The following is a 23,696-nucleotide window of genomic DNA, read 5'->3' on the forward strand; positions in this document are numbered from 1 at the left end:
GTAAGGCCACAGACATGTGTCTGATGGTTGTTTATAAAATATTAATCTCTAGTTACTATATTTCATTTCAGATCTTCCAAGAGCATGCATTCTGAGATTATTTTTCTTTAAGTCTTAATTGTAGGAATTTGTAATCCAGGCACATGGGGTATAAAATATTTTGTATTTTGAGCCACCTGAGGAAGAAAAATACGATAACACAAATTCACTCCTTAAAGGAGAGTTATTTATTAGTAATAGTAATGATGATTAACATAGTTTGAGGCCCTGCTTCATGCCAGACATCCTAGTAAGTGCTTTTATTTCTGCTCATATAATTCCAATAATAACCTTGTGCCATCATGCTGTTATTGTCTCTTTTTATGTTTGAGGAAATAAATACAGACTCTCCCAAGGTCGCACAGCTAGGAATTGCTGAAACTAGACTTCAAACCCTGGCTGTCATTCTGTAAAACACAATCCGAAACTCTTACTCACTTGACTTCAGCGGTAGCCTGTGCTCTTTACATTGCTTTTTGTAAGAAATGTACTTTGATAAATTTAAAATAAAAACCAAATTATGGAATGATAGATGCAAGACTGCCAAAAGAGAACTTTACAAGAGAAGTATTTTCTGACCACAGTCACCCTTGGATGTTGCTATAAGCAAAAATAAAAAGGAAGCAAGATTAAAGAATAAAATGAAGAATATATTATAAGCTTCAAGATCTCTTTTTAGAATTTTTCCCAGAGGCAACTTTAAAAGGATACTTCCCAGATTCTCAGTGCTCTGCCCTTCGTCTGGCACTTGACCGACAACAAACACGTGTTGCTGTAGGCCTTCTGTGGGGAGTGCAGCCACTCGCGGCATCCAGGGTGGTTTTTTGAAATCTGGGACTAACTCCCCTTGTTGATCCTATAATAGGAGGTAAACAACTCAGCACATTTTACTATGGACAAAATTTGTTTTTCAGCTCGCACAAATCCTCTAAATAGCAAGAATCATGGAAATGTGTGGTTCCCAATGTCTCTCTTCTAAAAAATAAAAATTATAGAGGCAAAATAGTGTTTTGATGATGGTAGTGATGACTATATTTAGGTAAACAATTGTGAGATACAAACCTCCACATGGTTTCTTTCCCCGACATCTGTGGAAATGCTTCTTTGCCTAAGCTCTGTACATTATGCCTTCTGATGTTTAGTGATTTCAGCAGAACCCCTCCCTATGTATTTCTTTTCTCTGAAGCTGCACAAGGAACCTGCGTGTCTAACATCCCTAATCACAGTGAGATGTTCGATAGGTTTGAGGGGAAGCTCAGCCCTCTGTGGTACAAGATCACTGGAGGTCAGGTTGGAACAGGCTGTGGAATACTTAATGATGGTAAATCTCTCTACTTCAATGGCCCTGGGAAAAGGGAAGCGAGGACTGTCCCTCTGGACACCAGGTATATCAGGTAAGTAATTAACTCATGTACTTCTCTGTGAACTTGGCATTTACCACCATGTGGTCTAACCCAAAGCACTCTGTTCTGTTATTGAAGGTTTACATAATAATGTTTCTATATATAGATTCTGATATATAAAAATGAAGCATAACTTTAACTTCATAATAAATAGTTTCTACAAAACTTATATCACAATTCATTAATCACTGCTCAGTCATTACAAGACCTTTATGTCTAATGTATGTCAGCTTGGTTTTCTAAAGTTCTGTGTTAATATAAAGACTATTTGGTATAATTTTTAATATATGCCAGGTGAACTGAAGATTTTTTTCCCCTTTAAACTGTGTGTCGGAAAATGATATATCCTGTTTATCTATGTTTATTTGTATTTGCTTACTGGCAACTGCTCCAGAAATTTAAAATACCTACACTGACACCTACTGGTAAAATAAATACCTACTTGGCTTTAAAGTCAAATGAAATAGTAACACATCTAAAATAAAACTGTGCTTTTTTATTGTCAATTAAATTATTTGAGAATTGGAAGAAAGAAAACTGAAGAAATGTTTGAAACTTTTAGACGTCATCCTCACTAAAATCTGGGGCTCTGTGTCATATTTTTTCTGTGTTCAATATCTTTCCCCTTCTGAGTTCTCAGAGGAATATAGGTCATATAGGCTCTATTGGTTTACCATGACCTGAGGCCTAATTCACATCACATAGAGTGAGTGTCAGTTGGGGAAAATTAAACCATCTGAATCTAAATCGGTAACATAGGTAATTATCTGGCCTTAAACAAATATAGCATTCAGCTCATTAACCCTAGATTTTTTCCTCATATTGCATTTTCAAGGATAGTATTATCTTGATTAAAGGAATTTCTATTTCAATGATTTCATTAAATTACATCAGACTGTCACAATGAAATGGAGGTAAACTATTTCCTTTTGTTTTAAAATCATCATTATAGAATAAAATTAATGGTCATGTTAATTAACTTTTTTAAATAGTGACCAGATGAATTTACTATATAATCTGTGTAGTTTCTGCTTGTCATATGCCCGAAGTTTTTTTAATCTGTCAAAATACAAAAGGTTAAATCTCTTCTAAATACTCAATTTGTAAGTAAACTGAAATGTTTGCTTGTTTGTTTCCCAGACTAGTTCAGTTTTATATACAAATTGGAAGCAAAACTTCAGGGATTACCTGCATCAAACCAAGAGCTAGAAATGAAGGTAATCTTCTATATTTCCATATAAATTAAAGTTACTGTTGGCAATTAGTCTCCTTTCTTCCCAAAGTTTGGCCAGGATTCTGCAAAGTGATACACTACCCTGAATTACTACTTCTCTTCTCTTCTCTGTCATTAAATGGGTAGCTGAAATAGAGCCATGATCTCTAAGATTCCTCATCCAGGTCCTTAAGCTTGAAAAGCATCATGTCTGTTCTGTGTCAAAGAGTATTTTGTTTTAACATCCATCCCTTTACAACATGCCCTAGGGAGAGAAAAATTGCAGACTTTCACATTCAGCACAGGGTTAGAAACTTTTTGCATAGAGCATTTCTGAATACAGGTCACACTTTTCTTCCTGCCCATGAACACTGTGGGAAAACTGGAATCCTTCTGTAGAAGAAGCAGTTAATAATAAATATTAACTTTTACTGAGCACCTATTATGTGCAACAAGCTGTTCGAAGCATTTCATCTGTATTAGTTTACTCTCTATACCCCTTTGCCATAGGTACTATTATTAGTCCTATTTTATAGACGTAGGGGCCGAGGCACAGGGAGGACAAGTTACCTACCTAAGGTCATGCAGTTAGTGAGTGGATGAGCAGAGATCCCAACCACTTATGCTGGCTTCAGAATCTGAGTCTTAACCACCGACATACTGCCTCTCTCCTTGCCTAAAACTCTATTTTCTAGGCATCCATACCATCCTCTGCCTCAGTGATTCAGTTCTAAAATAACTGCAAAAGGCTTGAAGCATACAGAGCTTCAGGAGCTCTATAAATATGATGGGATTTCTTAAGGACCCCGAGTGTGAGTTGGCTCCTAGCACAGAATCCATGGGCTTCTCACATGGGTCTTGCTACAAACCTTGAAATCATGAACCGCATGTGAAGACTTTCACAGCTTCTATATTTGTCATTATGTCAGGCATGACTGTGTAAAACCTACTGGCCTAAACTCTACCTGTGAGTCAACACAGCTACCGAGAGTGCTGTTCATCAGTTCTAAATGTCCTTGGCTCTACCATCCCTAACTGAAAGTTTTCATGACTTTTTCTGAGTATCTCAGTACTTCAATCTAGTAATAACCCAGATCATCCATTTACTGAAGCAGCAGTCTAGAAACTTTCATAGACCCTTTTGTGTTTCCTAATCTCTTTGACAAATATTTCTCAGGAATCTGCTCTAAGCCAGACACTTCCAGGAGCTGCCCACACAGTGTTCCCAGGACTCATGCATCAGTCATGATGAGCCAGGTTACGCTGCAATAACAGAGAGCCCTTTAAAGCTCAGTGGGTTGAAAACAAAGTTTTCTCTGTTGTGCTGCATTTTCACTGTGAGTCTAACATCCTCATTCTAGCACTGGGATAATGAAGCAGCTGCTGAGTGGATTCTGGGTGTTGCCAGCCATGTGGCAGAGGGAAAGAGACAATGAGATGAAGGGGACAAAGTGCAAATGATAGGGAAGAACCAGTGTGGCACCAGTGATCACAGCAAAAAAAATCCCTGCCCTTAACAACACCAATATTAGTGAGGAGTCATCAAATAAACAGTAAAGAAGAATAAATAAGCAAGATGTTAGATGAATCAGCTAGACGGAAATAAATAAGCTGATAAAATGGAAAGTAAGCTTCTGCAGGAGGAGATATTGATCTAGATAGAGTAGTCTGGGAGGGGGCTCACTGAGGAAGTGACATGGAAACTGAAATCCAAAGGGTATAAAGGAGCCTGCATGTGATCAGGGAAAGTTTTCCAGTCAGGAGAAACAGCAAAGCTATGAAGAGGAAAAGAATTGTGATATTGGAGGAACAGAAAGAAGGCTAGTGTGGCTCGGGGCTCATGACAGAAGGGGGTGGTCAGAGATAGGGGACAGGAGCCGAGTCAGGCAGAATCGTCTGAATCCGTGTGTCATGGAAGCCAACTGAAGGCTTATAGGCCAGGCAGCAATATAATAATAATTTATGTTTTTACAAGATCATCCTATAGAAACAATAAGTAGTTCAAAGTGATTATTTCTGAGCACGTGCTCTGCCTCACAGAGACAGGAGCTTTGAGGGATGCCGAAGAGCACAGGGTCCTGTCCTTAGGACCTTGTTTTCTCATTAAAGAGGTAGAGCATTTTAATGCTTTCTTTAAGCCTTGTAACAAAATCACTATTTTAAAATAGCTCATTGTAGGGACAGTATTGCAATTGTATGCATGACTCTTCTGAAAATTACAGATCTGTATCACTATTTGTGTATGAGTTTAAAAAAAAAACTGAGCAGATTTCACTGGGAAGCAACCCCTTGTCATAGATATGAGGCTAGGCTCTATCCTTAACCTCTGATTACCAGTGCTATTATCTGCTCTGTGAGGCAAATTCCTGGAAGATCCCTTTAGGAACAAACAACTTTTTCTCAACCATTCTTGAGCCATTTTTTTTGAACTCCCGGCTGTGTAATTCACATCCCACAGGCATTTCTCAGCCTTTTTTGAAAACTGGTTGTTAAAATGTACATCTGCCTAAATCCTAGAACAAAACTCTTCCACTGATAAAAGTAAAGATTTCCTACTTACTCAAGCTGAAGTGTCAGTGTACATGTTTGGAATTAAAAGCAAAATTAGGCTATTTTCAATAAGACTGGGCAGAAAGCAGATGGAGTGGTAATTTAAAATGAGAAATGTTTTTTACATGCCCTAAACACTCAGTCGATGAGCTAAAATGGCTTGGTGTAGTCAGATGTACAATTTGTTAGATGACACAGCTAATGAGGCTCAGCAATTGATATGGAATATGGGTACTGTCCCCTTTCTTGTGTTTCTCCCTTCTTTCATACTTGGGAGGCACTCCTTCCTTGTCCTTGGCAATTGGGGCCCTCATCTCTGCATCTTGCTTCTGCCTGAGGCATATGTGACACTCCTAAAGAAGTTCCTGAGGAGAAAGGCTATGAGCAGAAGCCAAATGGAATAGGGCCTCTTGAGCTATGCTTCCTGTAATCTAACATACGTCTGAATCCTTTCAGAGGCTTTAAAATACAGATTCTGATTCAGGAGGCCTGGGGTGGCAGGTGCATAAGAAATGACTCCAAAACTGGGTGGCTGAAGACAAGTTATTTTCTAGTTTCTGTGAGTCAGGAATTCAGAAGCAGCTTAGCTGGATGGTTCTGTCTCAGGAGTTCATGAGGTTGCCCCAAGATAGAAGCCAGGAGGGGTACAGTCATCTGAAGACTCACCCAGGGCTGGAGGATCTTTATCCAGGATACTCACTCACGTGCAGTTGGCAAGCGGCCTCAGTTTCTCCCTAAGTGAACCTGTCCAGAGGCTGCTTGAGTGTCCTTACCACCTGTCAGCTGGCTCTCCACAGAGCAGGTGCGCAAAAAAGAAAGAGCAGTACCTTTAGTGGCCCTGTCCCAAAAGTCACATACTTTCGCTTCTACCATATTCTTTATTAGAAGCAAGCTACTGAGTCCAAGCACACTCAAAAAGGGGAGAATCGAGCTCCACTACTTAAAATCTGTGAATGTGTTTTAAAGCTACCACTGGTAGGGACTGCTCCCAACTTATGCAGGTCCTTGGACAGTACATTGCGTAGAAGGTGCTAGAAAGAACCAGCCAGTGAAATTTTGTTCTCATGATGCTTCATTTCTGGTACTATAATTTATCCTCTGAATAAGTTATCCCCAGATAACTATCTAAATTATTCCATCTCCCTCTCATCTTACTAAATGTAAACTCTATTAACACAAATGTAAACTGTATTAACATAGGAAAAACTACAGAATGTCTGCTCTCTCAGCCACTTAAAATCACATTCAAAAGCCAATAGGACGTATTTTGAATAAACATCAAGGGTTGGAGATGGGAGTTTTGCCAGACATTCCTCCACTTGGCTAGAGTAGAGACCAGAAATACCCTAGCTTCAGTTTTCTTCATGAACTTGGCATGACTCCCTGCCTTCTCCAGCACCTGGGTCTCGCCTCTACCCGTGAAGCTCTGCTGTTGTCTACACCTGTATACAGATTACTGTTTTCCCAAAGAGCTCCCATTCTTTGAGCTGTTTTTATCCTCTAATTAAAAATGATGATGTGTTCTGTTTTAAATGTAGTAAGATTAATTCTCCTGAGAATTCTGATTTTTGCCTCTTAGCCGTTGTTTTTCCTGCCATTATCCCTTGCCAGATGTGGTGACGATAATTCTATGTGCAATAAATGAGTTTTAAAAAGCTTTCTTTTAGTTCTATATTTTATCATAATATTTCCTGAAATCTAATTGTAGTAAACTCTTTGATATTGAGCATGAGAAAGGGATTGAGATATTCTAACCAGTCAGCAATGGAGAAACTAATAAGTCATTGTATGTATCATGAATGATTTGAAATTTCCCCCCAAAATGTTAGAGTATAATGAAATTAATGTAACAAATACAATTTTACTGAATATAATTTCTGTGAACACTCAGAAAGTACTTCAGTATCCCTAGTTATAATTATGAATATGCAGTGCCAGGCTTAGGAACAGTAACGGAATAAGGGATTAGAAACGTACCAAGAAAGCCCTCAAAAAATGTGTGTGTGTGTGTGTGTCTTCTGTTGATTCCCACCATTTCATCATTAACAGTTTTTCCCCTTGTCTTCCCCAGTACCCTTGCCCTCTGTCCTCTTTTTAAACACAGATGTTTCTGGGTGAGGTATCAAGGGCAGCACTTGCAGTGCCTTCACTTTAAGGGGCATGTCCCTAAGTCACGTCTCTCTGGTGACAGACAGTGGGACCTTGGGTAGATGGCATGAGAGAAAGGGGAATGGGTGACACAGAGAAAGAACAGTAGAGCTACCACTGGAGAGGAGTGAGTTTTTCTGCTCTGCTGTTTAGTAATTTGGCTATATTCAGGCTTCACTGACCGAGGTCTGACAAAGTGTGAAATGCCAGTAAAAGGATCCCGCTGCTTAATAGAATTTCCGATTGGGCTGTGCTTGCTGTCTGGTGCTTCAGCCGAACAGAACACAACTCGACTTTGTGCTGGAAAGATTGAGATGTTACTTCTGCATATATAATAATGATATGAGACTTTGTAATGTGCAGGACAGAATCTAAAATTCAAATACATGGAGTGGATTTTTACGTCTCCCTTACCAAGCTACTCATCGCTCATACTAAGCTGAGTAGTCTTTTAAAGAGCTTATGTATTTTCTTTCTCCATTTCCTGGGAGTTGATGCATTAAAAACTGTCAAAGAATTGATGAGCCTTCAGGTCTACTAATTCATGCCTTGGAAGTTAGATGAATGTGCCCTCATTCTATGAGATGCAATTTAAAGTTTATGCTACAGTCTCACCATTTAAAAAACACTGTTCCTTGCCTTTTTGCCTCTAGGAAAGCTGTCCAAGTAACTGGATTTATGTCTTTGAACTCAGGGCTTGTTGTTCAGTATTCAAATGACAACGGAATACTCTGGCATTTGCTTCGAGAGTTGGACTTCATGTCATTCCTGGAACCACAGATCATTTCCATTGACCTGCCACGGGAGGCCAAGACGCCTGCAACAGCTTTTCGATGGTGGCAACCCCAACATGGCAAGTTCCTGCTCACCCCAACTTCCCTGGTATCTTTTAGGTCACACAGTTAAAGCTGCATTATATTGTGTGTTTCTTAATTTTCTATAATTTCCTAGACAATTGGATTTAACATCACAGTCATAAACATATTCATATTGCTATCTAATGAAACTTCTCTAACTGCCTTTATTCATCTGATTTCAGGGAAGCATTCAGCCCAGTGGGCCTTAGATGATGTCCTTATAGGAATGAATGACAGCTCTCAAACTGGGTTTCAAGACAAATTTGATGGCTCTATAGATTTGCAAGCCAACTGGTATCGAATCCAAGGAGGTCAAGTTGATATTGACTGTCTCTCCATGGATACGGCTCTGATATTCACTGAAAGCATAGGTATATATTTCCACCAGATATAGGGGGAATATTTAATTAACTAGATGACTCAATCAACTAAACCTCAAGAGGAGATTCTCTGATGTAAAATTGTGTACATAATTGCCTGTCCTGGGGAAGGCTCTTGGGGAAGGAAAAAAGACTTGTCCTCTAATGTAACTTGGCAAGCCCAGTGACAGTTTCCACCGGAACTGTCTCTCACAGAGCATGTTATAATATAGCCAAGGTTTCTTAAAAACAGAGCAAAAAATATCTATCTGAAAACATGTTTCATAATTTGCAGAATGGCAGACATAAGATTCTGTGTTAGGCCTTCTCAAGATAGTAAAGCTTTTCAGGTTAACAACCTTCCATTATTTCTGAGTCTGCTAACCAAAAAGAAACCATTAATGTGAGGTGGAAAGTCTCAGTTCCTATGAGGCACTTCAGATATGACATGATTTTTGTTTGCTACTGAAAGTGTTCATTGTAAGCAAAAATGACACATTTTTTTAAAAGAGCACAATTATATGTTACCATTAAACTTTCCCTTTTTTGTAGGGAAACCTCGTTATGCTGAGACCTGGGACTTTCATGTGTCAGCATCAACCTTCTTGCAGTTTGAAATGAGCATGGGTTGTAGCAAGCCCTTCAGCAGCTCCCACGGCATACAGCTCCAGTATTCTCTAAACAATGGCAGGGACTGGCATCTTGTCACCGAAGAGTGTGTTCCTCCAACCATTGGCTGTCTGCACTACACAGAAAGTTCAATTTACACCTCGGAAAGATTCCAGAATTGGAAGCGGATCACTGTCTACCTTCCACCCTCCACCATGTGAGAATTGTCTTCTGGCTCCATGTCAGAACTTTAGGTTTCTGTCACCTAATTTGAAAATGATTGTGATTCCACTTGGCAATTCTATTACTCTCTCACAGTAATTATGCATGGAATATGCCAGGGAAAAAAAGAGTGCAAGGTGCTTTGGGTGGCAGTTTTTGAATGTGGTTAGAGAGTTTCAAAAGCTTTATGAGAATGAACTTTTCTGTTCTTTGGCAACTTGAAGGCTGCCTACCAGATTCCGTTTTTAAGCTGTTTTAAAAATAAATAGTCTACCCAATAACCAGACTGATGCTTATTCACATAAAGCAATGTGTGAAATCATCACACATTGTGGAGTATCCTTAGTTATTTGCTTGTTTGTTTTTAATCTCAGTACCACAGAAAGAATAATATGTTGGTTCCCTTGGAATGCTCACATTGTTTTACATCTTTCTTCCCTTCCCCAGCATTTCAGATCACATTGAAGAGCTGTATTTGACTTATAGCAGGCTTCCACTTTTGTGGTTTAGGCATTTGGAGAATTTGGGGGTCTTTCTAGACTCTGTTGTGTACTGTGGTGGCTGGTTAGGGATTCTGCCAGCCTGGGACTGTTCCCTCAGATCCCTGCCTCTCCCTTCCACTGCGCTGTTCTGAATTGCTGCAAGTTGTCATCTGCAAGCTGCATTGGCCAGCCTCCTGTATCTGCTGGCTTCCTGATAGACTTAGACAGTGGCAGACGAGAGATTGGAGGGTAGAAGGAGAGAGAATCCAGGGTATTCCTCCCCCTCCCTTTCTGCCTCAAGTGTATCTTGGCCAACCTCAGAGGCTCCACCTCCTTCCAAGGGCCCTCCCGGGGACCCTGGCCCCTGGGCTCCAGCACCGAAGTCCCCTCCCTGTGTCCCTACAGCTTTGGACTCGTAATGGCTTCCTGACTTTGCTAAACTCTGCTTTCCCCACCGCCCCTGTAGGCGCTTCTCAGCTCTGCCACTAACTGCATCCAAATCTTTGCATTAAATTCTGTGTTAAATGCTTACAGTGGTTTCTGTTTTGTTGATTCAATTCTGATTCAGAGATGCACAACCAAGTAGCAGAACAAAAATTCAGCAAACCAAAATTTTAATGTTTAACTTAAAGTGGTTTTCTATGGACTCCCAGACTTTAAAAAAATACTTATGTGTAGCTCATTTATTCACTTTATTTTTATTCAACATTTATTAAATATATGGAGATTGTGTTTCAGAACTCTGATACAAAATGAATAAGCTGATGCCAAGATCCAAATAAATTATTTGGGGTAACAGACATCTAAGCAGTTATTTATAATATAAAATGATAGCAGATATAATACTCAGGGATATTATTGCAACACAAGGGGATATCTCCCCTGACTCAGTTTGGGGAGATCTGGGAGCCTCCCAGAGGATCTGATGTCTGAACTGAGTCTAATTAAGTGATGAGAGCATGTCCTAGTAAAGGGGGCTTGCTTGTGGGAGGGCATTTGTGCTGTCGTTAGCAAAACAAAATACCAGAGACCAGAAAAAGCATGAGCTGATGGGGAAATTCAAGGATTCAGTGCTGTCAGAATATAATTGTGAGGCAAGAAATAGGGAAAGATAAGGCAAGGGAAGAGGGCAGATGATAAAAGGACATGCATGTGATCATAAGCAGTTTGGCCTTGGTATTGCATGTGCTGGAGAACCATTGAAGGGTGTTAAGCGGAGTCGTGACGTGATTAGATTTCTGTGAAGAAATGGCAGCTGTGCTGTTGTGCTGTGTTTCTGCAGAACTTGTGTAGGGGAAACAATAGTACTTGAAATGTTACTATTGAAATTCTGCTTCAAGTAGACTGTGGTCCTCATTCCAAATAAGTGACTAACAAATTTGGGCTATGCTGTCTGTTCCTAAATAAGCGACTGCTACTGCCATTCAGTAAGGCTGCCTATATTTCTGGATAAGGTAATCTTCTGAGAGTATATTCCAAATGGCAATTGCAAACAGAATAGAAAGTATAGGAGCACATCCCATCATTCTGGTCCTAACCCTTAGGGAGCCAGAATCTCAGGCGCCAAACTCCGTTTTCTGTCTCAGGAACCATCTAGGGACATAGAACAGGAACCTAGTGGCAAGAAATTTGTAAGATTCCAATTCTTCCTTCGTGTTTATCATCCTTGATCTCTTTCCCAGTTCTGAATAGCAGTAAAAGCCTCAAAGCAAAAAATGAAAATTCTACATGTAGTTCAAACAGAATAAATTGATAGTTCAAAATAACTTTCCCATCACTCACGGGTCAGAGACTTGTATGAAAGAAATGATGATATATTTAAAAAGCTCATTTTCTGCTCTCCTGTCTGTGGGCCTAGAGGAAATAGCACCCAGTACATGGTATGACGATAAAGTATCTCAAATAAGAGGGAACTGGTACCCAGCAGACGGCACATGAAGGCAGAAGGAGAAATAAAATAAATGTTTTTGTGCTTTCAAGGTGGCTTTGACACTAACCAAGTGTGTTTCCTTTGGCTAGATCTCCCAGGACCCGTTTCAGATGGATACAGGCCAACTACACTGCAGGGGCCGACTCCTGGGCAATCGATCAGGTTGTACTGGCCTCAGGGTGCCCTTGGATGTGCTCGGGACGAGGGATTTGTGATGCTGGGCACTGTGTGTAAGTTAATAAAACAGGCAATTTCTTTTGTTGCATTGCAAAAATAAAAATGGCATCTTGAACTCATGACAATGCCTTTCCCAATTTCAATGGGAACTCCTTTTTTTCTAGGTGTGACCGGGGCTTTGGTGGAACTAGCTGTGTTCCTGTCACTCCTCTGCCCTCAATTCTTAAAGATGATTTCAATGGGAACGTACATCCTGACCTTTGGCCTGAAGTGTATGGTGCAGACAGGGGCAATCTGAATGGAGAAACCATCAAATCTGGAACATCTCTCATTTTTAAAGGGGTCAGAGAATATTCTACTGCTTTACATTAGGACTGAAATTCCTTTTGTCATTCACTGTTTCACACAAATACATTTCTGACTCAATTCAGATGGCGTAATGTTTTGGACATAGTTATCGTCTTCCAGCCCATACCAACTTCAATTCAGTGCTATCATTTTTTTAGGATCACACAGGCGTGAAACTTTCCCTCTGCTTGGGTAAATCAGACCTTTTTTTTCTTCTGGAATTATGTATATAAAAATTATGCATACGTAATTTCAGAATCCTGTCTTCTGCAACAGAGCATGTTACTGAATATTTACCTTGCAATGTATTTTAAATGGTTTTATGAAAGGTCTTTGTTTTTCCTTTCTTTCTTCTCATTACCTCCTGCCAGTAGAACCATTCAGTGACTTTAAGGAAACCAAACATTGAAGCCAAGTTAAATAGCATTCTCAAACATTGTCAGTATATTTTTGTATTTCAACCTAGATGTCAGTTAGAGAGGGTTAAGCAGTTGTGTGAAAGGCTCTGGCAACATCTTCATATGTGAATACTTGGTATATCCCACCTTCCTCCACATGGGGAAATAGGCTGATCTAGGAGAATAAATGAAATCTTTAAAATCTGAAGTTCTGTACAACCTTAACAATTAACACCCAATACTTAGAAAATTGGACATCCTGAAACTCTCAGTTAGAGTTAATAGATTTTCCCTGTCATCCTTGTTTGAATCCAGAATTTCTAAGTGTAGATAAGAAAGAAAAAATACTTTGGGGTCTGAGAGATTTACAAGTCATTCGGAGTTGTGAGGGAACAAAGAAATTGAGGCAGAATATTTCAGAGTGGGAACTCCCAGTGTGTGTGTGTGTGTGTGTGTTTTAAGTCCTGTCTAAGGCTTTAACTCCCATTACCCCTAGCTCACTTCTGATCTGTTAAAAGTGGTCGACAAGACCAAAAAGCAGAAGCTGTGTGCCTTTTCACAATTCAGATATCTTTACCTGATCAATTTTTCAGCAGTAGCATTAACCTAGACCATAGATCCTATAAAGGAGCAAGAACCATAGTCTTTTATTCATCCAAATGCAAGAACAGCCAAGCACTATATGTTTTAGATACATTATCTATCAGCTCTGCGAGATGGAGAGAGGACTCAGATTGTACCTTTCAGTAGGTTGCAGTCTGACCTAGAAAGGCACTTCTTCATAAAAAAGGAAATGATAGTCTCTTTTTATTGTTTATAGATTCAATAGTACTACCAGCTATTAAAATAACTTGTTGGATGCAAAAGAACTCCTCACATTTAGCACAAATGAATTACTGAACTGGAAAAAGGATGAGAAAAGAAACATATCTGTGTCAACCATAATATATGCATAAGCAGGGCTTGACAGTTCATGTAATTAATATCAAGTGCTGAACTATATACAAATCTTGCAAATAAGAAAGAAAGATACTTTCATATCACAGATCATGTCCACTTTGAACAAAATTGCTCCTACAGGATATAGTGTGAAGTGGATCCTTTTATGGCTGACTTGTATTTGCCGGTGGGAACAATTTTATACTTAAATTCCATAAGCAAAGGAGAAGCGTAATCATATTCTTTTGTCATTATGTTAGCAAGGGATATTTATAAGCTGGATCTATCAACTATTCACCTGAAAGCATTTTTATTCTAAGCTGCAAAAGCCACCTTTCCATAGAGCTTCAGCCTCCACATGGCACAAAGCTGTAAAAACATGCAGGGCTTCACGCTTGTGTGTGAGGGACACAGGGTGGAAACACCGAGACATGAAGAACAGGCACTGATTGAGGGTCCTGGACTGAGCAGGGCAGTGAGTTACTAGGATGAAAGGAAAACAAAGCCTGGAAATACAGGTGTTTACACAGAAACCTTCCATCCTGGAAGTTTGAATCTCTGCTTTGTGAAATTGAGGGAGGGATGTAAGTGCCATTGCCTTCTTCATTATAATATCAAATAATTCTCAGTGATATCAAAAAACATTAAATTCTAACTTCAACATTACCTGAATTTCTTCTCCCAAACCAAAAGATGATTTAATAAACAAAACAAGTGTTATCTCATAAAGAATGGAGGATAAATTTCAGAAACTAATACATCTGGGTTCAAATCCTGCCATCACCACTTACAAACTATGTAATCTTAGGCAAGTTACTGTCCCTCTCTGAGTTCCAGTTTCCTCATCTGCAGCATGAAGATAATAATATCTTTCCCTTAGTAGTGCCAGGTGCTTTAAAGTAGTAATATATGTATTTTAGAATTCAACATGTTGTAGCCACTCACTACGTGGTTGCTATTACAAAATTCCATTTAAAATTGTTCAGCTATTGAGGAATATGCTCTACAGTAAATGTTAAGAAGAGTAAGAATTTGCTTTCTCTAGCTAAAATTACATTTGGTATTTGTGAGTTGATAATTAAGAAATCAGTGGGCAGTGTCCCATCAGTATCCCACAGCCTCCTACCACCGACCAGTCACTCAGAAGTCACAGCTCAGAAACAAAAAGGTCTGTTTGCACTTTAGGACATTTGCATAGTGAAATTCTATTTTACTAACTGTCACCACAATCCTGTGTATACAGGGAGAAAACCAGCTATGGGGCTGCCAGTCCCAGGCAACCAGAAATGGTTAATTAGCAGAAAAAATTACTAAAGCTAATGTGATCGCTCTCCTCCTTCCTTGGCTTCCCTGCATGAATGGTTACAGCTGAGACATGGGGGTTTGCTTAGTGATGCCTTATTTAACTTGACCAACTGGAGGGTGTTTTGTCAGCCTGAATGAGAGCCTCTCGGGGCTGTCAGAGCACACAAAGGAGTAGTAAGTTCCTAAGACTCCTAGGAACCCTGCAAAAGTTACCTTTTAGTTCCAGCTTCCAGCAGGAGCACGTAGCACACGTCCCGTCTGTTTCCTCCTTACTCCTCTCACCAAACAGTGGTCGAAGGAGGCTAGTTTTTTAAAAGGCCCGTAGATATGCAATGCTGCCATTTTTGCACTCTAAGTGTGACTTAGAGTTGAAACAACGAAATTGTGTCATTCAGGCATAGAAAATGGAAGCCCTAAGAAAGAGGAATTGATCCATTTTTCATTTTAAACTGGACCAAATATTGCTTCTTGATCACTACTTGTGTGTATCTATTATTTAGCTAGTGCAAGTTAGGTGTATAATACCAAAGGAAAATAATTTTGCAAATATGATTGCTTAACATATGTGTTTTTGTTTTCAGGAAGGACTAAGGATGCTTATTTCAAGAGATTTAGACTGTACCAATACTATGTATGTACAGTTCTCACTTAGGTTTATAGCAAAAGGTAAGTCAGTTCTACAGGTACAAATTCATTATTTCCCATCAAGTAAATTCCCCCGTGTACAATTCTTCCTCCACAAGGAAATAATGGATTTAAGGCCCATAAATTTTGCTTTATGAAAGAGCTAACATAAATTTGAGTAAATAAATGTTCAAAAATGTTCTTCTAAAATACAAATTCATCTTAATATAAGGGTAAGATAACTAACTTTTTTATAATAATTTCATACAGCTGTAGTAATCACATTGGTTTTATGGTAGTTAAATTTATCATCATGTCCCTGAGTCTTTTTTCCACCACTACTTTCTAGCTATAAGAATTTTAAATTTAGAAACAGTAACTTATGACAGCATAGAGAATATAGTCAATAGTTCGGTAACATCCTTCTATAGTGACAGATAGTAACTACTTTAGCTAGGGTGAGGATTTAATAATGTACATAACTGTTGAATCATTATGTTGTATACTTGAAACCAGTATAATATTGTATACCAACTACACTTCAATAAAAATAAGTAAATAAAATAAAATATATTTGACATATAAAAAAATTTTTAATAAATAAATAATTTTAAAAATAAAAAGCATTCACTTACAGAAATCTTGGATCTTTTATAGATGTGAACCCAAAAGAAACCAAGTGTTTTTCATTCTGACCTTTCATATTAACTAAACAATTTTCTTAACAAATAATGCCATTTGAATATGAAAAAATTTTAAGTAGATTTTGTTTGTATCCTGACATTTAAATGTTTGACCCTTGTAAAATCATGATGCCTATAGAATCCAAAAAATCTCATGTAGTATTTCCTAAATGAAATACAGAAAGACACGTGTTCATATTTGAAGAAAAAAGAGAGGCAGATGCTATTGTGTGAAAATCCAAGATTTGGTGTGTGTTTGGGGAAATACACATACAGAAACCCCAACCTGTCATCACTTTAAGTTGCCTCTGAAGTATTCGGACTATAAAGCCTCTATGTGAATATAAGTCTAAGAACTTACCATTTCCCTATTTTTATCACCTGTGTTATCTTCTTCCTAGGCACTCCAGAAAGGTCTCACTCTATCCTATTACAATTCTCCATCAATGGGGGAATCACTTGGCACCTGATGGATGAATTTTACTTCCCTCAAACAACCAACATACTCTTCATTAATGTGCCCTTGCCATACATGGCCCAAACCAACGCTACAAGATTCAGACTCTGGCAACCTTACAATAATGGTAAAAATACACGTGTTCTCCTGTGATCAAAACTGACTGGCATGTTAACATGTTTGTTTCTAAGATATGAAGGAAGTGTTTGTCAACGGGGGGCTTAGCTGTCCATAGCACACATTTTACATTACACACTCCACTTTTAAAGAGTCCCAATGAATTTTCAACTTAATAAATCTTTTTCATCTTTCCATACTTGACTCAAATTCTCTTGATGATGTATATATAGCTGAATACTCTCATAGAGCTAAGGCTTTTAAAAAATACTCCAAAATGACCATTAAGCACTCATCAACTGTAACCACATTTTTGCTGAATTCATTTAGTAATATACAGTTCTTCTGAGTGTGGCGTTTCATTAGTGAGACAGAATAACATCAGAGTAAAATGCCATGACAAAGTGAGAGGGATTTACATACACCAAGCAGATAGAGCCTTAGATAAAATATTCTTATCACGTATACTTGCTTTGGTGGTGAGTTAAAATGAGTGTATAATTTAATAGCATTTTCAAATGGTTACAGAAAATGATTTTGCAAACTTGTAATGTTTTATTACTTCCTATGTTTGTATTAACTGCTCATCATAAAGGAACAGGCTCTACCAAATCATTCATTTACTGGCCTAACTAGCATGGAGGTATCACATTACATGGATTCTTTGTAGAGGTAACACAGAAATGGGTAAGAAAAATATACTGCCATCTCTAAAATTTAACTATATCTTTTATAACTAGTAAGTCAAAAATAAAATAAATTTAACATGAGAACAGAAAAAAATAACCTTTTATAATCACTGAAAAAAGTAAAAAAAGAAAAATCCTAAGGTTATATCTACAGGTTCCTGTTTACAAATCCTTTTTAATACTGTGCAAGGATTGTGATAAAAGTAGGAATCAGTGAAGAAGCAATGTTTGGGACTCCTGATGTTTGCACATGGCATGGTCTTATCTTGTTTCCAGTTCTCAAACAGTGCTTTGCAAAAAAACAGCCTAGGTTTGCCCCCCCAACATTATCTTCCTTAAACACTCAGCCTAAATTGCTGAATCAAATTCTATGACAGACTCAGGAATGATTTTACGAGTTTTCTTTATATTCCCACGTATCTTCAAATAAACATAGGAGTTTTGAAAAGCATTAAGGGAAAGAAAGTATTATGTAACAGAGTGTTTTCTTCTGTGCAGTTTTTAACAAGTAAATAAAATTATGTATCAGGCCTGTGTTTTAATGGCCATGGTCCTTTAGCCTGACTGATGCATGATGTTAAGTCATAGGCTGACTCTAAAATGCCAGGAGCTGTTCCATGAATCAGTTAGTGTACCTCAGTTGTAAATCCACAGGCTGACTGCCCACTCTCACAGATTCCCCTAAACCATGGAAACATAACTCAAAGCCCACTCTTGCCGATGAAGGGTCCATAGCACCCCTGTGACTGGAGGGACAACACATTTTCACAGGCTGTTTGTCATAGCTTTTTGAAATTAGTGCAGCTGGTCTATACTATGTCAATTTCATGATAGAAAGCTTAATTTTTTCACATTTTAATCATTGTAAATACACTGTTACATAGTTTGTGTTTCTATGTCTCAAAGAGTATCTTTAACCTGTTACTGAGTTCCTTCTGTCCTGCACTTTCTTTCATTGAGCAAAAATGTCCATCAGGTTTTCACCATTGGAAAAACTTCCTTTATCCAAAAATACCTTAGGTAAGAAAGAAGAAATCTGGATTGTTGATGACTTCATAATTGATGGAAATAATTTAAACAATCCTGTGATGCTTCTGGATACCTTTGACTTTGGGCCCAGAGAAGACAACTGGTTTTTCTATCCCGGTGGCAACATTGGTCTTTATTGCCCATATTCTTCAAAAGGAGCACCGTAAGTATTTAAGAAGCTAAAAAAAAACCCACTGCTCTATACAAATCCTGATGAACTTTTGCCTAAATGGATTCTTTGATTTCCTTATGTAACAGTGAGGAAGATTCAGCAATGGTGTTTGTCTCAAATGAGGTTGGTGAGCATTCCATTACCACACGTGACCTGAGTGTGAATGAGAACACCATCATACAATTTGAGGTACTTGACTTTGTTCTATTAGAAATGCTTTAGATTTTATCTTGAACAAAAAACTAGGAAAGAAAAAGAAAATCTCAGATAATTTCATATGTTGTAACTTTCCATTTTTGTGCAAGGACAAAAGAGATTTTACATCATGATTTATTTGCATTAGCAGATCCAATTGCCCTATTAAGGTTCCTTTCTGAATTTTTGTCCTATATTTATGATATAATCTCCTCACCTACTACAATGGGAAGTTACCGAAATAAATTATTTTAAACATTATAAAAATGAAAGGACATTAGTATATAAAGTATGATTTATTCATAATTTGTGTCTACTATGTAGGACCAAGGTCAATTTAAATATAGTTTATACCATGCAAGCTCATTTATGTAATATTTATCATGGTGTCATGAACTTTACAGATAAAGTAATGCTACAGTGTTTTTATAATTCCTCTGTATTTGATTAACATTCATGGACTCCTTTATTTTTCATGAGAGCAAACTAATAATGTATAAAAGAGAACCTTATGTATTTTGAAAACTTAGATAAAATCAGCAGAACTAAATGTCCACTGTGCCAATATTCAATGGTATTAACTTTCAAAGATACATATTTCATAATTGACGTCCATACCAACCATTGGGCAAGCTTAAAATAGTGCCTAATTATATCAACAAAATTCTGAATATTTGTTTTTGGTTAATTGTCTGCACCCTAAATTAGAGTTGCCACTTGTATCTCACAGTCCTGACTGAATGATGCTTTAGTGGAGAAATTCTGTATCTATTTTAAACTCTCTGTTACATTTTCTAACACTTATGCTTTACATGTTAATAAAAAGTAATGCCTGTGCTTTTAAGAGGTCTGTTATCAAAAGAACCTAGGTGGAAACAGTGCCTATGGATGAAAAGTTATCAAATCAATAGTTTACTCATAAGAAGATAATAAAGTTCATCAAAAACAAAAATTATTTAAATATAAACACATCCAGTTGCTGTGGCCGCAAGGAAATATTAATCCCAAAAGCAAGAAGGGAAAATTTCATAGAAAGAATTCTATGGATTTATTTAATTAAGTATTCGTTTAATTTACATGAAAACATAGAAAAAGAAATGGGTTGATTATTTTCCTAATGACTAGAAAGGTCTTTCTCAGAATGCTCTTCCTGTGCCAAGGAAATATTGGCAATGATTTTATTTCATTTTGTTTTAATATTGAATGTATATTTAGGGTTCTCCACATGCAAAACTTTGGGCATTATTTGGAAGGTGTCACAAAAAGGAAAACAGAAGTCCTTCCTATCTAGCAGACTGAAAAAAAGTTGACGATTAGAATTAGGGAAACAGTCTTTTTATTACAACAGGCTTGGCTTGGCTTGCCTATGAAAGTGGACCAAAGGTAAAACTTGGAATTCCTTGTCAGCCTCTGCCTCACCCGCTTCCTAGTTTTTTATAAAATGAGAGAAAATAAATTTTTTATGAGGCCTTTTGAGGTTCTTTATGAAGAAATTATTATTTAAAGGTAACATACTGATATTACTCAGTTAGGCAAAACAATTTCATAGTGTTAAATATTGCACCAAGCCAGTTCCCAGGAAAGTGGACTTGAGACAATAATGAAGAAGTGGTGAATCATTTCAAGCTTGTTGCTGGAGGTAATTTGTATCATTTTTTTCTTCCTCCTCAAGATCAATGTTGGGTGCTCAACCGACAGTTCATCTGCTGACCCGGTTAGACTGGAGTTTTCAAGGGACTTTGGGGCCACATGGCACCTGCTGCTCCCTCTCTGCTACCACAGCAGCAGCCACATCAGCTCGTTGTGTTCCACCGAGCACCACCCGAGCAGCACCTACTTCGCGGGAACCATGCAGGGCTGGAGGCGGGAGGTGGTGCACTTCGGGAAGCTGCATCTTTGTGGGTAAGGACTTGCCACTTCAGGCCGGATTTTTCTCATTTAATGGTTTGTCCCTCTTGTCACTGTTGTCTTGCCACTTTATTGGGGGAAATTTCCACCTTACATTTCTTCCTCACTTCTCCCCTTGAAGCAGATCAATGGATATTTAAAACATAGGACACCGACCTGACATGCTATAACTTATAATTTGAAGATAGATTTTAAAAAGCTCACCTTGGACTGTACCCTGCAGTGGGGTCTCTGTCCCTGCTGGTCTTTGTTAGGTCACTTAGAAAGCAACAGAAATGTGGTTTCCCCTAATGTTGTAATCCCCATCTTACAATACAGATGCAGTTTGAGTTTTACGACTTTGAAACGTTGCCTGCCTGTGTCTCCCAGGCAGGGAGGATGGAAGCCCACAGATATTCTCAGTGTCTCTTTAAAAAATTGTTAGCACTCTTCCCCCAGGCATTTCTACTCTTTCAACTTCCCTCAGCATTCTTGTTCCATATATTCCATATATTCGACTCTAAGAAATGGACTTCAATTCTAACAGAAAGGAAATGAGAAGTATAGTTCAAAAAATAAAGCTAATAATATAAGCAAAGAGAGGGTGTCAACAAAGCAGCCTGCCTCGGAATGTGTCTTTTCCCTCAGAATAAAGAACTTACACTTTCAGGGCATGTCAAAAAAAAAAAGAAGAAAGCATTAATATCATACTTTCAAGATGGAAATAGATTTACATTCCCAATGTGAAACTCAGCATAATTAGAAGTCTTGGGTCTCTGAGCAGAACTATTAATACCTAGTACTTTTCCAAAAAGGATGAAAGTGAATTTTCAAAAGTCTGTATTCTTTTTGAGCATAAGCCGTTCATTCCTCATCATGTTATCAGCATAATTTTTATACTGTGATTGCTAAAGACTTTAATATTTTGTGTTTTCAAGTTGGTCATTTATTAATTCTTGCTTTTACACCAGGATATTATTCTCATATAAAATCCAACCATTTATAAAAGTAAGCATTGCTAAGCAAAACGTCCTCAGGGTGCTTGAGACAGACAGAGCCAGCAGCTCAGCCAGCACAACTGGGAAGCTGCTACTGGGGGGATGGGAAGCGATGGCAGTAGAAAAATGGGATAGCGGGAAATAGCTCAGGAAAAGCTTTTTATCCAAAATCAGTTGTATTATGTAAGATCGTATGTTGCAAGAAATACAAAAAGGCTTACAAAAAGGCAGAAGAACTTACCGGAAACATCCTGGGGAATTGCACGGAACCCCCTCAAGAAGTGTGAGTATGTCAGCAAACGGACTTTGTGACCCTCATTTTTATCATGCCGACATTAACATCGCTCTGCAAACTAGAACTCTCATTTTCTGGAACTCTTTATTTCCTGTTTCTAGAAAAGAAAATCTGAACCAATCAGCTATGGCCAGAAAGTCAAGTGTTGAAAACAGAAGCGTATCTGCAGAAAATCCATGTTTCTGGATGGTGTGTGGTGTAGGCAAGGAGTAGGGGGTGTGGGCGGGGGGCAGGATAGGAGGCCTGGCTAGCCAAGCACTTATTTTGGTATGTTGAAAAGCTCCAGGTTTTCTCTTGTATGGACCTCAAATTTCCTTCAGCTATCCAGATAAGAATTAGATTAAATAGAAAATTATTAGAGAACCCTAAGTACAGGTTGAACCTATTAAAATAGAGCCCTAAAGATAGGTTGTAGGCCTTGAATTTCAAGTATTTTAACAACAGAGACTTGCTTCAGCAAGTTCCCACATAGACATAATCCTATTTAAAGGAGTACGAATGAAATCAGGTCACAGGACAGCACTCCATTGTCACAGAGACCACCTCACTTAGCACTGATCATGTCCCCTGGGCTGTGCTTACACATACAGCATGGCAATAAAACCTGGAAACGAAACAAGAGGAATGCAGACATGTATATTTTCATGGTATCGGGTGTCAGTTTAAAGTATATCTCCTCCAGTCATAAGGTTACAGAACTTAGGCCATCATGCTATTTGTCATCCTTGTCATTTGGAGGCATGCCCACTGTCAGAATGATAAAAACCCTCCTTTCAAACTACCTTCAACCATTTCTGCAAAGAGAAGAATTTGCCTTAATAGTGTTGTCTGGTCCTTGTTTCAGGAAAAAAATTAGCACTCTTCTTAAAACCCACGCAGGCATGAACTGCTAGAAGGCAAAAGTGAAATTTTCTCCAATTCAGTGAGCCAGTCCTTGGTATTCAACATGGTACATAGTACCAGCACTAGTGCTCGATGCTAAAAATGTATATAAAAGCCATGTTTAAATTAACCCTTTCTGTGTACTTACTGGACACTTGGTACCAAAAAAAGTATGATAAATATTTTCAGGTGCAGCAATGGCCATAATAATCTCCACATTTAGTCAACTCACATCTGAAGGATAAATATTGAGCCTCTGTCAGATTTTATTCACATCACCTTTGTGTCCTTTTCATCTAGAGTCTTTTTGTGTTTAAAATTTCCTAATTGCTTTTATTTTATATAGTTTCATAATGAGTCAACTAAGCTCCTATTTAATGAAAGCACTGTTGTGTGCTTGAAATTTTAGGTTAATGCTTAAAAAACAGATCCTTTTGAATACCACTGGTTTGAGAGAATGAAGCTGACATCTATCAGGGAGGGTAGCAGTGAGAAATTTTCAAAGTAAGATTTCAGCAGAAGGGAGCCACTGTGAAACCGACCCTTCAGCCCATTTATCATAGCGCTTGCAGTTCCTGTGTCAAGGCAGGTGAACAGTAATAAATATCCAACCAAGGTGGTTCATTTGTATTCAGAGCATTTGAATAAATAAGAAACTCAAAAAAATCCATGTAGGCATTTGTTCAAAG

At 38.2% G+C, this 23,696-nt stretch overlaps 1 protein-coding gene and 1 long non-coding RNA gene across 4 annotated transcripts in view; one reads left to right on the forward strand and one right to left on the reverse strand.

Annotated features, from left to right (window-relative positions):
• The window catches only part of RELN (reelin), a 482,819-nt gene that overhangs the window by 396,828 nt on the left and 62,295 nt on the right, over positions 1-23,696 (forward strand). For both annotated transcript variants that reach the window (XM_057504425.1, XM_036892412.2), the window contains exons 30-41: positions 1,226-1,433; positions 2,583-2,659; positions 8,048-8,206; positions 8,393-8,581; positions 9,122-9,395; positions 11,902-12,042; positions 12,154-12,331; positions 15,561-15,645; positions 16,688-16,870; positions 18,570-18,741; positions 18,837-18,939; positions 20,618-20,847. In XM_057504425.1, coding sequence (XP_057360408.1) covers positions 1,226-1,433; positions 2,583-2,659; positions 8,048-8,206; positions 8,393-8,581; positions 9,122-9,395; positions 11,902-12,042; positions 12,154-12,331; positions 15,561-15,645; positions 16,688-16,870; positions 18,570-18,741; positions 18,837-18,939; positions 20,618-20,847 — 1,999 coding nt within the window. The remainder of the gene's footprint in view (positions 1-1,225; positions 1,434-2,582; positions 2,660-8,047; positions 8,207-8,392; positions 8,582-9,121; positions 9,396-11,901; positions 12,043-12,153; positions 12,332-15,560; positions 15,646-16,687; positions 16,871-18,569; positions 18,742-18,836; positions 18,940-20,617; positions 20,848-23,696) is intronic.
• On the reverse strand, positions 7-22,183 carry LOC118915971 (uncharacterized). 2 transcript variants are annotated; one of them, XR_005026242.2, is made up of 3 exons: positions 22,072-22,183; positions 12,635-12,724; positions 7-895 (listed from the first exon to the last, which is right to left on the reverse strand). It is a non-coding gene; the product is annotated as an uncharacterized LOC118915971 (long non-coding RNA). The 2 variants fall into 2 exon arrangements; XR_005026243.2 differs by lacking the exon at positions 7-895 and adding an exon at positions 8,170-8,300.

The sequence above is a fragment of the Manis pentadactyla genome, chromosome 7 (genome assembly GCF_030020395.1).
Source record: "Manis pentadactyla isolate mManPen7 chromosome 7, mManPen7.hap1, whole genome shotgun sequence".
In the NCBI taxonomy this organism is placed as follows: domain Eukaryota; kingdom Metazoa; phylum Chordata; class Mammalia; order Pholidota; family Manidae; genus Manis; species Manis pentadactyla.